The sequence below is a fragment of the Raphanus sativus genome, chromosome 7 (genome assembly GCF_000801105.2).
Source record: "Raphanus sativus cultivar WK10039 chromosome 7, ASM80110v3, whole genome shotgun sequence".
In the NCBI taxonomy this organism is placed as follows: domain Eukaryota; kingdom Viridiplantae; phylum Streptophyta; class Magnoliopsida; order Brassicales; family Brassicaceae; genus Raphanus; species Raphanus sativus.
This window is the reverse complement of record NC_079517.1, coordinates 18,840,817-18,857,492: the sequence shown is the minus strand read 5'-3', so window position 1 is coordinate 18,857,492 and position 16,676 is coordinate 18,840,817. Positions and strand designations below refer to the sequence as shown.

At 35.9% G+C, this 16,676-nt stretch overlaps 4 protein-coding genes across 6 annotated transcripts; 1 reads left to right on the top strand and 3 right to left on the bottom strand.

The window, feature by feature from the left end:
• The first annotated feature begins 485 nt into the window (after positions 1-485).
• On the top strand, positions 486-1,770 carry LOC108818073 (uncharacterized). The gene is made up of 4 exons (XM_018590931.2): positions 486-727; positions 813-988; positions 1,089-1,281; positions 1,374-1,770. Exons 1-4 carry the CDS (start codon positions 643-645, stop codon positions 1,601-1,603), a joined length of 684 nt encoding a protein of 227 aa, XP_018446433.1. The 5' UTR covers positions 486-642; the 3' UTR covers positions 1,604-1,770.
• Positions 1,771-1,812: 42 nt separating this feature from the next.
• LOC108818072 (serine/arginine-rich splicing factor RS2Z32) lies at positions 1,813-3,890 on the bottom strand. 3 transcript variants are annotated; one of them, XM_018590930.2, is made up of 6 exons: positions 3,773-3,890; positions 3,497-3,611; positions 3,057-3,096; positions 2,859-2,954; positions 2,476-2,783; positions 1,813-2,388 (listed from the first exon to the last, which is right to left on the bottom strand). In XM_018590930.2, exons 2-6 carry the CDS (start codon positions 3,601-3,603, stop codon positions 2,058-2,060), a joined length of 882 nt encoding a protein of 293 aa, XP_018446432.1. In that variant the 5' UTR covers positions 3,604-3,611; positions 3,773-3,890; the 3' UTR covers positions 1,813-2,057. The 3 variants fall into 3 exon arrangements, with proteins under 3 accessions (XP_018446432.1, XP_056846928.1, XP_018446431.1); XM_056990948.1 differs by having other exon boundaries at positions 3,057-3,193; positions 3,773-3,785; XM_018590929.2 differs by lacking the exon at positions 3,773-3,890 and having other exon boundaries at positions 3,057-3,303; positions 3,497-3,617.
• A 4,331-nt stretch (positions 3,891-8,221) lies between these two features.
• LOC108816072 (uncharacterized) lies at positions 8,222-9,676 on the bottom strand. Its single transcript, XM_018588641.2, has 2 exons — positions 8,926-9,676; positions 8,222-8,529 (listed from the first exon to the last, which is right to left on the bottom strand). The coding sequence occupies exons 1-2, from the start codon at positions 9,629-9,631 to the stop codon at positions 8,357-8,359; spliced, it is 879 nt and encodes a 292-aa protein (XP_018444143.2). The 5' UTR covers positions 9,632-9,676; the 3' UTR covers positions 8,222-8,356.
• Positions 9,677-14,701: 5,025 nt separating this feature from the next.
• LOC130498065 (putative F-box protein At1g67623) lies at positions 14,702-15,409 on the bottom strand. The gene has a single exon (XM_056991409.1). The coding sequence runs from the start codon at positions 15,407-15,409 to the stop codon at positions 14,702-14,704; it is 708 nt and encodes a 235-aa protein (XP_056847389.1).
• Between the last annotated feature and the right edge of the window lie 1,267 nt (positions 15,410-16,676).

The window sequence follows — 16,676 nt, the reverse complement described above, 5'->3', positions numbered from 1 at the left end:
GTTATTATGTATTTGGTGAGGGTTTTAAAAGAAATTACTTTTTAATTTGGATTGAAGTACATATATATATACCAATTAATTAGTATATATAATTATTTTTATATTAATAAATAAAATATGATTGATTAGTTACTTAAGTTTAGTGTTAATATAATTGAATTCATGATTTTTAGAAAAAAATAGATTAGTTATTTAGTATCTTAATTTTAGGCTATGATATATATTTAATAATAATTTAGTTAGATTTTAGTAAAACTAATAAAAAAAGTTAGTTAAATGTAATGGTTCAACCTAAATTATTTTTAGTTAGATAAAAAAAATTTTGGGCCAATCTGTTTCAACCAATAAAATTATAATGTTTTTATTTAAATGTGTGATCAATTAATAATATGATTTTTGAAATACAGTTTGACATGTCTAATAATAATATGTCCCCCTAGCCCACGTTAAGTTAAAGTATTATTATAAACCAGGAAACCGAACCGGTCAACGCAAGAGGCTCGGTCTTTTGCTGCAACGCAACAGCCAAAGAAAGAGGTCGCTGAGATCCAACAGAGGGGAGAAGGGTGCAATCTAAGCTAAGCACAAAATCGAAACCCTAACTACACCTCCTCCTTCTCTACATTGATCCGATAGGGATCTATGATGTCAATCGGAATCCCGTGGGGCTCTTGGGATTTTAGAGGTTTCGTATTATGTATCATCATCTTCCTCGGATCGTTCCCAGGTATAACAAAAGAATCATCGTTCGAAAAGTTCATGATCTGATCTCCTCTTCCTCCTTTATAGCTTATGAATTTCACTGTTGACAGGAACAATACGAACACAAGAGGTTACACTAGACTCGATTGAGATTTTCACGACGCACGAGTGGTTCTCCGCTAAGCCTATAGTCTATTTCCAATGCAAAGGAGAGAACAAGACGTTGCTTCCTGATGTGAAGATAACCAATGTCTCTTACTCTTTCAAAGGCCAAGAATCTTGGCAGGTTCGTCTTTGAGAAATAATGTTCTTAGGATTGAGGTTTTTTTTTATCACTGTCTTGGAGACATATCTTGTGATTTTGTTTTTTTTTTGATATGTTTCAGCCACTAACCGAACTTAACGGAACAAAATGCAAGAGATGTGGGATCTTTGAGGATGACACTTTTAAGTATGATACGTTTGACGAATGGGAGCTTTGTCCTTCTGATTTCACTGCTGAGGGTAGATATACACACATCAAGGACAAAGAATTCAATGCTACTTTTCTCTGCCGTGGATGTTCACAGGTTGGAGCCGGTGAGTTAACCCCAAGCACATGGATCATCCACCTAGAACAAAACCCTCCCGGGATGATTGTGATTAGGAACATCATAGTTTTGTTTTGGCAGGTTCGAAGAAAGAAGATGGCTCTGCCAAGGAAGAAGGAAGGCGCGGAATGCATCCTGCAATCGTTGTTCTGATTGTACTACTTGTTTTAGGTGTAGTCACGGTGGGTCTTGTTGTAGGTTACAAGTATTGGCGGAAGAAGAAGCGGCAACAAGAACAAGCCCGGTTTCTCAAGCTCTTCGAAGATGGTGACGAAAACGAGGACGAGCTTGGCCTTGAAAATACCTTGTGAAGCTACTAAAGGTCAGCGTGGCCTAGTAAACTGAGTTACTGTTACTCATATCTCGCCTCTATGTGTACATACACAGCTCCTTGATCTCACAAAAAAGGAAATCACAGTGCTCAAAATACACAGTTGCAATCATTTGCTTACTAATAGAGTCAATATTTGTTCTAAAGCTTTTAGAAAATAAATTTTCTTTTTCATGACCCATTTTGATAGATAAAAGTGGTGAATATAATCAAAAAGAGAATAACACTCGAAGCTTTACTCTTACAGGAGTCAAACGAGAAATAAATATGTGTTGCTAAAAAGAAATGTATGAAAGATAACATAGTTTGAAAGCTGTCTCATGACACGCCAACGAGCCAACAAAGAAAGTAAGTCTAAGGAAGGAACAGCATCATGCATTGACACCACACAACGACATGCAGTGAGCTTTTTAACCTTTTGGGGCAATGAGACATCAAGGTGACTCGCTGCCTTTAGGGGAAGAAGGGTTAAGTTCAGCCTCATCATCAATGGGACTCCTGTCTTGACCATCAAGTCCAGCAGGACTTTCTTCACCTCCTACAATTGGACTCACAGAGTTCTTCCCATTACCATTCTCTTTTGGGCTGCTGCCTTCATAGTCTGATCCTTCTTGCTTTTCACGTTTTGGACTTGCATCTGCGACCCTTCTGTCTGGACTCATGCTTTGGTCTTTGCCTCTGGGAGATACGGATCGCTCCATTGCCTTAGGACTGAGTGATCTATCTTCCACGCTTCTCTCTCTTCTCACTGGCGACCGTGATCGGCTGGTCAAACAAAAGTGCATCAATTAATAAGAAAATACCTATATAATTATCTAGTGCATGCTTTGAAGGCTCAAATTTACAACTAACCTGTAGCTACGACCACGGCTGTAACTACGGCTACGGCTTGGGCTTCTTCTGCGGCGAGGAGAGCGTGATTTAACTGGTGACCTGGAGTAGCTTCCACCACCCCTGGCCTTCTTAGGACTACTAGGACTGTTCTTGCAGTTTCTCTCAATGTGTCCTCTTTCACCACAGCGGTAACATTTGTTCTTCCAGTCTCCTGCTGTGCAGTCCCGAGCCCAGTGACCATCAACACCACAGTTAAAACAGCGACCAGAACCAGGAGGTGGACCTCTACTACCATTATCCCGAGAGTCTCGAGACCCACGAGGTGCCTAACATAAATTAATTGCAGGACATCGTTGGTCATTTACATCGAACAAATGATAAAGAGAAACAAAACAACTAACCCCTCTAGAAGCCTCCACAGTGATGCGACTTCCATCAAAGTCTCGCCCATCTAGGTAATGTCTAGCGTCATCAGCGTCACGAGGATCACTAAATTCCTGTTCTCAAAATGTCAATGCCAAAGATATGATAAAATATGTACCGAGCATGACTAATTTGAAAAAGAAAACCCTAAATTAAAGTATTATTATAGAACTTACAACAAAGGCGTAATCGCGCTTCATATCAACATCTCGTACTCTGCGGAAAAGTGTAGCCAGAAAATCAAAGGCCCCATCATTACATACACCAAACACCATTTTGAGAATTGTGTGGCCAAGTAATACATGCAACAAATCTACAAACAGGAAACGCCAAAGCAAGCACCCTCTATACATCACACCAGGCCAGAATATCCACCACATACTCAATCAAACATCTCCAGGTTAGGCAAACACCCCCAGAAACCTTCAACAACATCAATCAAGTTGAGAAAAAAAAAACAGACACTGAACCTAGATCCATAATTAGCCCATTAGATTCTAGTGTTAACATTGTGTACACATCTACCCAGGAAATATCATTCTAGGATTCATACCAAAGACATAGAAAATGAAAATTACTTCAATCAAGGCCAATTAAATTGGATAAAAAAATTTACCTTCCGTATCTGCTGAAAAGACGCTCAAGGTCTCTGGTACGAGTTCTAGATGACAAGCGCCCAACGTAAAGGCGAGTGTTTCCATATCGATCATCAAAGCGAGGCATTTTTCAATCTGAATCATTCGTTATCATAATAATCTGATCAGGCGCGAATACATACGATACCATTGAAAAATCTATTAAGAGCAACCGATTGAAAATAATAATTAAGAGAACAAAAGATCAATAAAATCGAAGCCAAGATGAACCAATCAATAAAAACGAATCTTCATACCTGGAGATGAATAACAGAGGAGGAGCGTACGATGTCGCCGTAACCCTAATAGTTTGGGAAAGAAGGAAGTGAACCGCGGACGACACTTCCCCTATCTTATAAATGTTTGAAACCCGACAAGATGCAACGGTAAGGATTCGATGTGGTCGTTTCAATCAACGGTTCGGATTTACACTCATATATTTTTGGGCTTAATATTCACATTTTTAAGCCCATTAAATGGATAATTTCATTTTTTTCCTTCATCATATAAGGCAAGATAAGATTACTCGCTGACCAAGAACATAGGGTCCCAAACACATTAATAAGCCAATATGAGAATTAATTAATCGCTGACCAAAACTAATAATTAATCCATTTGGTTATGGTCCTATTTGGGACTGGTCTTATTTGAACGGTGTTTATTTGGGTCTCTACTGTAGAACAATACTTTCACTCTAGGGTGAACTTTTTAAATTCACCTTACCTCTATTAACCAATCAAGTCGCCACGTAGAATTAATGACAAAAAATATTAAATACATTTTTTAAAAGCCAAAAAATCTTTTAAATATCATATTTAACAAAATTAATATCGCAAACTAAACTCTAAATCTAAACCGTAACCCTAAATCCAAACTATATACCCTAAACCCAAATCCTAAACCTTTAACCCAAACCCTATACCCTAAACTCTAGACTCTATACCTTAAAATAAAATTATATATCCTAAATCCAATCACTAAACCCAAACCCTAAACCCTAAAATCAAATTCTATACTCTAGAACCAAGTTATAAACCCTAAACCCAAACCCTGGGGTTTAGAATTTACAGTTTAGGTTTAGAATTTAGCGTTTGATTTTAGGGTATAGAGTTTGGATTTAAGGCTTAGGGTTAGGTTTAGGGTATAGGGTTTGAGTTTAGGGTTACAGTTTGGGTTTAGGATTACGGTTTGGATTTAGGGTTTAGTTTTCGATATTAATTTTGTTAGAATTGACATTTAAAAGATTTTTTGGCGTTTTAAAAGTGTTTTTAATATTTTTTGTCATTAATCCTACGTGGCAATTTGATTGGCTATAGAGGTGAGGTGAATTTAAAAAGTTCACCCGAAAAGTGAACCTAGGTATTGTTCTCTACTGTATATATCCGATAAACAAGATGTCCTAAACAAGTCTATTTGGACATTTATACTATTAAAGCAGGATCTTATTGATTTTTTTACTAAAAATACCTTTTCATTTACTAACATTGCATATTTCATTAAAGGCAATCAAGTAATATTAATAACACATTTATATTGGGTCATTTTTTTGGATCCAGCTCACTTCTCACATTAGATCTTTTTGGGCCGATTAAAAAATCAGATCCAATTTTTATTTTTTTTCTTCAAGTTCAAATAGTTTATTTTCAATCATTTTTAATATTTTGTGTTGTGAAAAAAAAATAATCACATAATTATTATGTTTTTTCTTTTTAATATAATTTAAGCATTCATAAAAAAAATTTGAATTTTTTCGTTGAAAAGTATAAATCTTTACTAAAAGTATATAACTTTTTTATTTAAAAAATTAGCCACATAATGAAATTAATTTTATCAGAGTTATACCAACTTAATTCATTAAAAATAAAGTTCAATTTTCTAAACATAAATACTCATTAGACCTAGACGTTCGGGACTCATTCGGGTACGGATCGATTTTTTCGGGTATCGGGTTTTTAGAGTTTTGAACTTAAACTCCATTCGGGTATTATAAAATTTCGGATCGGGTTCGAGTTGAGTATTTCCGGATCCGGGTGGATTCGGTTCTCATGCATAAGAACCTGAAAAATAACCAAATAACCAAAGTATCTAAAATAGGTTCGGTTATTTGTACTCAAAGTAACCAAAGTATCCGATTTAGTTCAAATTTTTGTATCCAAATTACTCAAAAGTAACCGAAAGTAACCAAAATATTCATTCTATACAGTTTTTTGGGTAAACTTTTATCCAAATTATCATATTTTATCCAAAAATACTCAAAAGCACCAAAAATAACTACTATAGTTAACTTATAATATTAATTTAAAATATTACAATAATTATAAATATAATTAATAACATATATTTTTAGATATATTCACATTTTGGATATCTTTGGGTACTCATTCAGTTCTCGGTTCGGGTCGGGTTTGGGACCGGTTCATTGGATATATTAATTTAGAAGTCATTCGGATATTTACCCTGGGTCTGATCGGTTTGGGACCCTCATTTTCGGGTCGGTTTTGGGTTGATTCTTCGGATCCGGATATTGTGCTCAGGCCTATACTCATTTAAAATGAAACACGATAAAGAAAGATAAAAAGTTTAAGTCTTTTATAAAAAAATAAATATATGAAAATATGACATTTACTAAATATTTGTAAATTTTAAAAAATAAAAAAATAAACCCGCGCTTTGAAAGCGCGGGTCAAAATCTAATAAACAACCTAATTAAACATTTTTGGGTTCGATTGTTTTCCTAATTCTTTTTTTCAAAAAATCACATCACTATTTGAAATTTACCAAATATCCAGATATTAAATTCTTAATTTTTGATTTCATTTTATTTGTTAGTTTAAATACTGCTAGAAAGAAATACATTAATATATTATTTTTGGAAATCCGTCCAAAAATTACTAAATGTCTATATCATTTTTCTATTTTTTTTTGTTTTGTAAAGTCGTCCAGAACATGTAAAATACTATTTTGTTACATTTTGAAATCTGAAAATTTTCAATAAACAATATAAATCTCCAATTGTTTTGTCTTGGCTTTAAACTAATAGGATACTTGAGCTCAAGCAATGCTACCCTGAGAGATAATGAATTTTCCACCGTGTTACTATCCTGCGTAAATAAGCAATTTTTTTTCAAATTTGTTAATATCAGAGTTTCTAGAACATTTTCTAAAACTATAAAAATCCTTCCTGAAACCAAAAATTAACATCAAATTGTATTAATGCTTAGACATGAGACCAAACAGGATTAAAAACTTGCACATGAACTGCTATGACTGGTATTAAACTGGCTTATCAGAGACATATTCCACAAACAAGTTTAGCATATCCATTATGAACAAGATCAAATACAATACATAAACTCACAAAAACATAATCATTTGAGAGACTGGAACAAAAGTGAGCGCCTTGTAGATAGTCACGAGATTTGCAAATGGTTTATCCTTCGATATTTTCTTGTAGATCCTTAATAAAATCAAACAATTAAAATAAAAAACAAACTTCTCAAAGAAATGAATAAACACTTATCTCAAAAAGATTAGTAACTAAAGATCTTGTCTAAGTTAGATAGGCCTTTCACCACAGAGTTGCAGCTACTACAACTAGACTGTAATTTTCAAATACCAAAAGTTAACATCAAATCGTATCAAATGCGTAGACATATCCCACAAACAAGTTTAGCATAAAACTACAAAAACATTAGAGACAATATCAAATACAATACATAAACACACAAAAGGGGTCAATCTTTTGAGAAACTAGGAAGAAAGCAAGTACGTTGGAAAGAAATGGAAGCTTAGACTTTGCAGAGAGACGAAAGGAAAATATGTGAGGGAGACGAGAGTTGCTTAGTTACTAATCTCAAGATAAGTGTTTATCTGTTTGAAAAATCAAAGTAAACATGCTAACATTAAACATTCATTTACCAAACACCCAATTTTCAATTAAGAACCCTAATTTTAATTTGCATCGGAAATGACTAAGACTTACATGTCTTAGTTCGATTTTAGACCGCTAAGACTGTCAACAGTTGTAGATTTGCTTTGATTTATCTCCAGTGTCATCGAGAGAAAAAGGCGATGGCAGAGTTCAGTTGTGAGGAAACTAAAGCAGCTTGAAGAAAGTGGCAAGAAATAGAAGATATTGAGTAAATTGTGGGTTGAGTTACTTTGCTTTGCTTCATTGCATTGTGATGCTTCTGCTTGTCTCGAGCTGCTTTGCAAAGGTGGAGAGCTCATAGATTTTGTTTGGCTCTCAAAAGCTCATTTCGGTCTAGTTAACTGAGTTGTGCGTCTTTTTTACTTGTTTCTTATTATTAGCTTCTGAGATTTTTTGGTTTTGTTTTTGCATCAAAAATTTTGAAAAAATGTATTTTTGAACTCATCATAGTTAACAAGAAACACTCAATGTGTGTGTATGAAATGGGAACATGTATGTCGTCATGTGGTTAAGGAGGTCATTAACCCTAGCGCCACCATAGACATGCTCACAAGAGGAAGTAAGACATAAGAGCATCAATATTGGTGTCCCAAAAATTTGGGCCCTTAGACATATTTAATTATAAATGTTGTGTTAAGGGAATTAGTTAAGGGCACTTATTAAAATGGTGATTATTGATAGGAAATATATTTTGGCCTTTAATAATATAAGTGTTTATTTTAGTAAATAATGATAAATGAAAGAGAAGTTATATATAAAACATATAAAACCCAAATTTAACATAAAAAACAAATTACAACAGTTGCCGAAAAAAATATATATTACAACAAATTACAAAGAAAAAAAACATCACAAACATTATAAAATAAAGGAAACAAACATTTTATTCAATTTATAGAAACTTTATTATTTATATGTTATTTGGAAAATGTCCAAATTTAGCCCATATATTTTCAATCAAATCAGCTTTTAATCGTTGATTGGTTGGTGTATCCTGAATCCTTCTTCGAGCATCAATTGTATTGCGGAGTGTATCATCTAGACCGACGGAATATGCATCTTCTCCTTCTCCGTCAATAAATTCTGAAATGTTATGCAGACTATATGAACCTCGTTCATTTTCGACAATCATATTGTGGAGTATGATGCAAGCTTTCATTATATTTTTTATTTTTTCTTTTTCCCATAATTTAGATGGATTTTTAATAACGGCGAATCTAGCTTGCAGGACTCCAAAGGCACGCTCAACATCCTTTCGGACTGATTCTTGCTTTTTAGCAAATAGCTTATTTTTCTCACCCTGTGGAAGTCGGATAGATTAAATAAAAGTCGCCCATTTTGGATAAATACCATCTGTGAGATAGTAAGCCAAGTGATACTCTCTTCCGTTGACGTTGAAGTTGACTTGCGGAGCTATTCCGTTAATAATGTCATCAAAAATAGGTGAGCGATCAAGAATATTAAGGTCGTTCATTGTACCTGGAGCTCCAAAAAACGCGTGCCATATCCAGAGGTCATATGAAGCTACCGCCTCCAATACAAGTGTTGGTTTTCCGGTTCCTCGTGAATATATTCCTTTCCAAGCGGAAGGACAATTCTTCCACTCCCAATGCATACAATCGATGCTTCCAATCATCCCCGGAAAGCCACGTTCTTCTCCTTCAAAGAATAGTCTTTGAAGATCCTCCGGTATAGAGCGTCTTAGATATTGATCTCCAAACAAGTGGATTATTCCGGCAGCAAAGCGGTGCAAACATTTTGCAGCAGTTGTTTCACCTAGTCGCACATACTCGTCAACTGTATCAGCCCCACCACCGTATGCCAATTGACGAATTGCTGCAGTACATTTTTGGAGCGGAGTTAGACCAGATCGCCCGGTTGTATCTTGTGTTGAGCGAAAATATGGTACTTCGGTAGAGAGACGATTGACAATACGCATGAACAAGGGTTTGTTCATTCGAAACCGTCGCCAAAATAAACGATGCCCGTATGTTGGAGTTTCACTAAAATAATCATTCCAGAGTTTGGTGGCGCCTTCTTCCCGGTTTCTCTCGATAAAAATTCGTTTCTTGCGCTCTTTAGGTTCTGGAAAAATATCACCGTCTTCTTCAGATAAATCATCAAACATGGAATCTAATTGATCATTATCTTCTCTGTGGTAATGATAATGAGAAGAAGAAGCCATCGACAATTTTTGAAAGAGATAAAATTTATTGGAAATAGGAAAAGAGTGAGCAAGTGTATTTTGCAATTGAGAGAAGAAGGCTACTTATATAGTTAAAGTAGTGCATTTCTTCTCCCGTGATACTATAGTTGCAATTGATTTAATCTTGTGACTTTTTCATGTGATAAAGAAACAATTCACATGATATATGCTGACAAATTTTTATGAGTATTTGAAAGTACATCTTGTGATACATTTTATGTTATCTTGTGACCAAGTACACCTTGTGACCAAGCAGTGTCACATAATTTTTCACATCTTGTGACCAAGTAGTGTACGACAAAAAAAAAGACCAAGTAGTGTCAATAGACAATTAAACATAAACATTTTTCATAAATATAAAACATTACATAACCATAACCAGTTTTCACAATCCGATTACATCAAACATTACATAAACATAAACATTTTTCACATCTCCAATTAAGTTAAAACATTACAAGCCACAAAGTTAAAATATCATGCCTAGTAAAACATAACCAGTATGTCTAGTAAAATTGCCACCAGAACCAGTAAACCCACAAAGTACTCAAAAGTGAACCTTGATTTCTCCTTAGCTAAATCACCCACAAGCTTCTCTAGGCTCAGGAGCTTCTGCTCAGTCTCATAGTCACTAAAAAAGGTAAGGTTTTGAACCTTTTCGGTCAGCTGATGCACGTGGAGATCTCTTGCTCTCATCTCTTCCATTACGGCCACATCCCACCATTTAAAAACATGACAGTCCCCGTCGTCTACATTCGCGCAAGTGTAATATCTTCGCCCTTTATCACACACGCATTAACACAAAACAATGAGACCACTCTCTGCAGAACACAAACACATCTCTAACACTATCAATATAACCTGGATCGTTGCTGCTGGTAGAGGTTGCAAGGTGTGGCTGACCTCCACAGTAGCAACTCTGCGGGAAGCCGAACTCCACCTCAGGTTGTGGAGGGTACACCACCGGTTCACGAAATAAGCTTAACTCAGCTTGGTCACGTCTAATGAGATCCTCCGTCTCGCTGTAGCCACTGTGGGAATCATTTCCAAAGATATCCTCTGACTCCGATGGCTGGCTATAGCTGTGAAGCCCCATTTGTATCTTTACCTGCAGAAAACAACATAGATTAATATCACATAATTTTCACATAAGAACAGACATTACTAACACATAATTTTAAACTTCAATGATAACATATTTCATTGATTGAAAGATAACCAGTACACATACAGAACAGAAAATAAAAAGCATACAAAGCATACTTAAGATACTACAAAGCAGAGCATTCATAAGATAAATTTTTAGAACAGCATAGTTAAAGCAACACATTAGATCTCGAACCCTTGTTTTCAGAAATACTTGGCAAGAAGCTTATTCTTCACCACTTCCTCCGCTTCAGTTAATGGTTCTTTCTTGGCACAGAGAGTGTCCAGTATAGCCAGCTTGGACAGTGTCTCCTTCTTCTCCAAATCCTCCTTTCTCATTGCCCAAATACTCGCATACTCAGCCACGGACTTCCCTTTCCCACCATTCCTTCTTGCCTTAGCAGCCTTGATACCTTCAGGCCGGGTCTCAGCTTCTGCAACATTGGTTTCTGGAGCATTGGTGTCTGGAGCATTGGTGCTTGAAGTTTCTGCAACATTTTTCCTCTTTGAACCGCCAGTAGCTCTAGGAGGGTTAAGGCAACGCCACTTCTGTTCATGCCTAAGCACACACCACACATGCTCAAGGGTAAACTTGTGGTCATGATCAGAGTAGAAGATGTCATGAGCCTTCTTGAGAACATCACAGTCATTCTCACCACTTGCGTGTTGTCTCTCTGCTGCAGAATATGCCCCACAGAATTTGTTGACGTGTTCATTGATTCTGCCCCATCCTTCCTGCATTGTTGAGGCTCTCTCTTTTCACCTTCCTCTACTCCATGAGGACTTGCTGCGTAATAGTCCACAACCCTCTGCCAAAACGTCCCCGACTTCTGGTCGTTTCCAATTATCGGATCCTTGGAAGTGTTAAGCCACGCACTTATAAGGACCGCGTCATCAGCTGGTGTCCATTTGCGACGAACAGCACGGTCCACTGGTGTTTCTTGAGATTGTTGTGAGCTAAACGCCGGGATATCTGATTCTCCAAAGTTAACACTCGAATGAAAACTTTCATAAGGAAAGTTTTCATGGAATACACTACCTTGTTGACTGTGAAGCAGTCCTACGTAACTAGAGGGCTGAGATTGAGGATACTTTGGATCCATATGAGTATGGAAGAAGGAAGAGAGTGAGATGATAGAAGAGTAGTGCGTGTGTATATTTATGGGGGATGAGATGGGGTTTAATTATAAGCAATTGAAGAGTAATAACTATAACGAGTAGATATAAGCAATTGAAGAGTAATAACTAACCCACATAATGACTAACCATCAACAAGAAATGTCTAATCTAAAGTTATTATTACACACCTAAAAAGCCTAACCAATGACAATGTAACTATAACGAGTAGATATAACCAATTACGATTGAAATATAACCCTAACGAATGTAACTATAAGAAGCATCTAGACTAAACCTAACCAATGTAACTATAACGAGTAAAGAGTTATCACAAACAAACCATTATTCTCCTTCACAGTCATATCTATACTCGGCTACATCAACAATATATCTATCAGTCAAGAGTTATCACAAAGAAACCATTCATATCATATCCTTCACAGTCATATATACAAGTAAAGAGTTATCACTAACACTACCATCATATTAAGCATAGACATACATCAACGATACCATCATATGTTTCAACGTTTTAAAATTGTAACATATTAAGCAAAGACATACAAACCGTATATAATTTTCTCAACTTCCAATCTATATCAACAAATATATGGCCAATCTATGTTTCAACGTTTTAATGCATATTTATATCTAATATCAACAATGTGATTCAATCATATATGCAGTTTCAGAACAGAGACTTATATTATTTTGAAAACAAAATCAGTCATTCAATGAAATCTAAGGAGAGTGTTTCACATACCTTGTTGATATAGCCGACTATAGAGAACCGCCGCAGAACCGGAGTGAACCGCCGGAGAAACCGAATCGAACCGTCGCAGAACCCGAACAGAACCACCGAAGAACCTGAACCAAACCGCCGCAGAAGCCGAACCGACCCCCCGCTGAACCCGAACGCAACCGCCGCTGAACCCGAACGCAACCGCCGCTAATCCCGAACCGAACCGCCGCTGAAACCGGAACAGATCGAGATGGAGATCCACCGCTGATACCCGAAGCCAAACGCCGCTGAAGTGAGAGAGAACCGCCGCTGAAACCGCCGTAGATCGAGATGGAAGCTAACTATATGGAACTGACTGAGATGGAATTGATCGACATAGGGTTCCAATCGAAGAGATCGAGATAGACGAAGTTGAAACGGAGATGAAAGAGAGAAGAAACGGAGAACGCCGATCTGTTACTGGAAACGGAGAGAAGAAACGGAGAACGATGATTTCGAGATCGAAGAAACGGAGAAGACGATGGATTCTTCTCGATCTCGTTTTCGAAAAGTGAGAAGACCAGACCGACAAAACACTTCAATCTCTTCTCGACTTCGGTTTCTTCTCCCAATCTCGTGATGACACGTTCCCTTAAGGGCCACGAAAATCAGACCTTAATTTAGGCCCGTTTGGCCTGGCCTTACTCATTTCTGATTTATTTTAAACCCAAAATAAACTAACGGCTGGCCCTAAGGCCACTGATAATGATGGTCTAAGAGCATCTCCATTGAGGGATCACTCAATAGGTTCACACACATTCCCAAATAAAAAGAATATTATTATAATTGTGGGTCCCGCCAAACTTATGAACTTGCTTCTTCCAGTAAAACGGTTCATGCACTATAGCGCGGGCCCCACGACATGTGGCGGCACGCGATTGGTCCGACTAATTAATTTTTTTTTTTCAAAAAAATAAATTAAAATAATACAAAAGGGAGAGTTCATAAATGTTCATCCTCTAAAGAGCATTATTATCTAAGTATCTTAGGAGAATATGTAGGGGAAAAGTTGGTGTGGATCTCACCAAAAAGAAGAAAAAAAGAAGGAAATGTCGTCAGTGAAAAAATGTTTGTTAGTGGTGGTTTGCATTATTCGCGGACCCTATCGATACGTGATGAACCACAATTGGTGTTTTTTAATATATTTCTTTTAGACAGAAGGTAAAATAAAAAGTTAAAGAAACCCTTGGTGGGTTTGAGCGATAATAATGCTCTAAGTAAATCAAAGGAACTTCTGAACTAGGAACGAATGCAAAGGTCTCTAAGAATCAAACGCTCAGGTATTCCTGCCCGAAAAAAAAGAGCTGAGATACTCCTGCCCGAAACTGCCCAGATTTAGAACTAAATAATTCTTTATTTAAATACGAAAATTTATTAAAAGACCACATGGCCAACAGAAACTTGCATAATTACAACCCAACCAGGACCATTTCGCGGACCATCCAGACCCGATCTATGAAATTCAGATATCTTTCTCTATAACTTTCGAAATCTTTGTAAGAATTAGTGTGATTGTAAATATTGGTGAAACTGTACATCGTAATAAATCATCAACAATATTCTGTATATAATACTAAGTTGAACTAAATTTAACTAAATCGCACTTTTAGATTTCAAATGTTTTATTATGTTATTTTTTGGACAGAGTTGTTGTTATTGATATATTTATTGAATTTTGAATTTAAAAAATAGTTTATATGATATAAATAGATTTTGGCCAAACTTAAAAATGTTGTACATATTTAATAAAAGTAGAAATGTTGTAAAAAGTAGAAATGTTGTAAAAGTTGATAAAACTAATCTCCAAATGGCTAGTGAAGTTTATTTGTTAAAATAAAAGTAGAAATGTAGTTAATTTGTTAATGATATATTGAAGTTAAAATATACAAAGATTAGTTTATAGAGAGAAACTAGATGATTGAAACTAGAGACATTACATTAAGTCAAACATAGTGAAAGTAGATAAAACTACATGCCATAAACTCGAGAAATAAACACCACAACTAATCTTCAATTGGCCAGTTGGCAGCTGTCAAGTGAATTTCATTGCAGAAGTCCCAAACTTCACATTGCCAGAAACAACGATCGCACTTCCACTGTGTTATTGATCCATTATAGGAGACTACAAACACCGGTTCTTCTATTGCGGAGCACCAGCAATCATTTGAGAAGGTGGGATTCTTTATTCTTTCAAGTAGTGACATAAACTCTTGAGGTTTGTCGTAACCCCAATGGCCTGAGGGTAGATCAGTCTGGATCATGAAATTCATCCGATGAACAAACTCACGACTAAAGTTAGGATATTTGTGAAACAACCCTCCATCATCTACACTAAACGCTAAGTTCAGCATTCCATCTACAAACTTGGCCAACTCCAATCCTCTCTCAGCAGCAATATGGATTTTCTCTCTTCCTTCATCAAGTAAATGAAGTTGAAAGAACTCATGCATACCTCGTAGGTAGATGGCCTCTGGATTACCGGCTTGGTAGCACCTAAGTCGGAATGTTCTTACAGCATTAACCTCATCAATCCAATCATTAAAGCCAATGAGATTAGCAGATTGGTAGAAGTAGTCGTCTCTGCCTATTTGATTGAACCCGGAGAAAGCAATTCTAGCACTACCGAAGTCCCGGATGTGGTTTGTTGCTACCTTTGAGAGAATCTTATGGAGGATGGAAGGAGGGACAGATTCCAAGTTGAAGTTCGACATAGAGTACAAGGATGATGAAAAACTTGAGAGATATTCGTTTAATTGAGTAAATGGAAAGATTTACGTGTTATTTATAATAGAGATAAGATTGCATTTACTATCCCACTTAAGAGTGTGATTTGATAGACGGCTTAAGACACGACTTCTCACTGCAAGTACAGGGAATAAGAACAGTCGTATGTCAAGAAAAAATTTAGTGAAACTAAGTGATTTATGATTGTCTAAATTTATGAAACTAAGAAAAATTTAGTGTAATTATATAGAACTATGTAAGAATTAACAAATTTAGATATTCTATTGTTTTATATTTTGCAAAACTCTAAATAGAAGCAGAATCGAAAAATTAATTATACGGAGTGGATTATTTAATGATAACAAACAGTATAAGAAATAATAATTGAAATATTTAGTTTGAGAAAAATCTGCCATTTCATGATTTATGAACTGATTTATGACCATAGCGTCGTGACCCTTGATATTTGCAATGCTACACGACTTCTCACGCACGCTTCTGACAGTTTAAGTGAAACTAACTGATATTAATTGTCTAAATTTATGAAACTAAGTAAAATTATATTGAATTTATAGTGTAAATATATGAAACTATGTAAAAATTAAAAAAATTAGGTATTATATTGTTTTATATTTTAAAAATAAATATAATATTATGGATTATTTACTTTTTTTGGTAGGATTATGAATTATTTACTGAGCAAGCAATAAAAGAGATCATAAAAATGGTTGAGAAAAATCTAGTAATTAATGGTATTGATGGACAGAGGAGAGAGTAATTAATGAAGTAATTAATCGATTGAAAAAGTCTCTAATAATAATCATTACACTTATATGGTAGATACAATTGGAGTGGTCTTCAATACGGAAGCCCGTTTCGATGACCCTGCAAGACCAACGATGATTTTTTACATAAGGGACAACATGTAAGTAGAAAGTAACATATGATCCAAGCAAAATTTATTTATATTGTAATTGACACACGTTTTCTTTATTCTGAATAGTGACAGCCAGATTAAATGTGTGGCAACTGGCAAGCAGACCTATGCCTTCCGGGATGGTCTTGAAAATGTGGAAGGTGGACAGGTGATTGTGGCCCTTAAGATGTGGAAGGCCTGCAAGTGTTGGAGTAAGTGTAGTTTCTGTGGCTAGTTTTGAATGTGATAGTGGACTAAAACGTTTACTAAAATCATTTACATTAATACAGATTTATTTGATCCTCCTGATCTATGGCTTGAGACCGAAGGTGGACTTT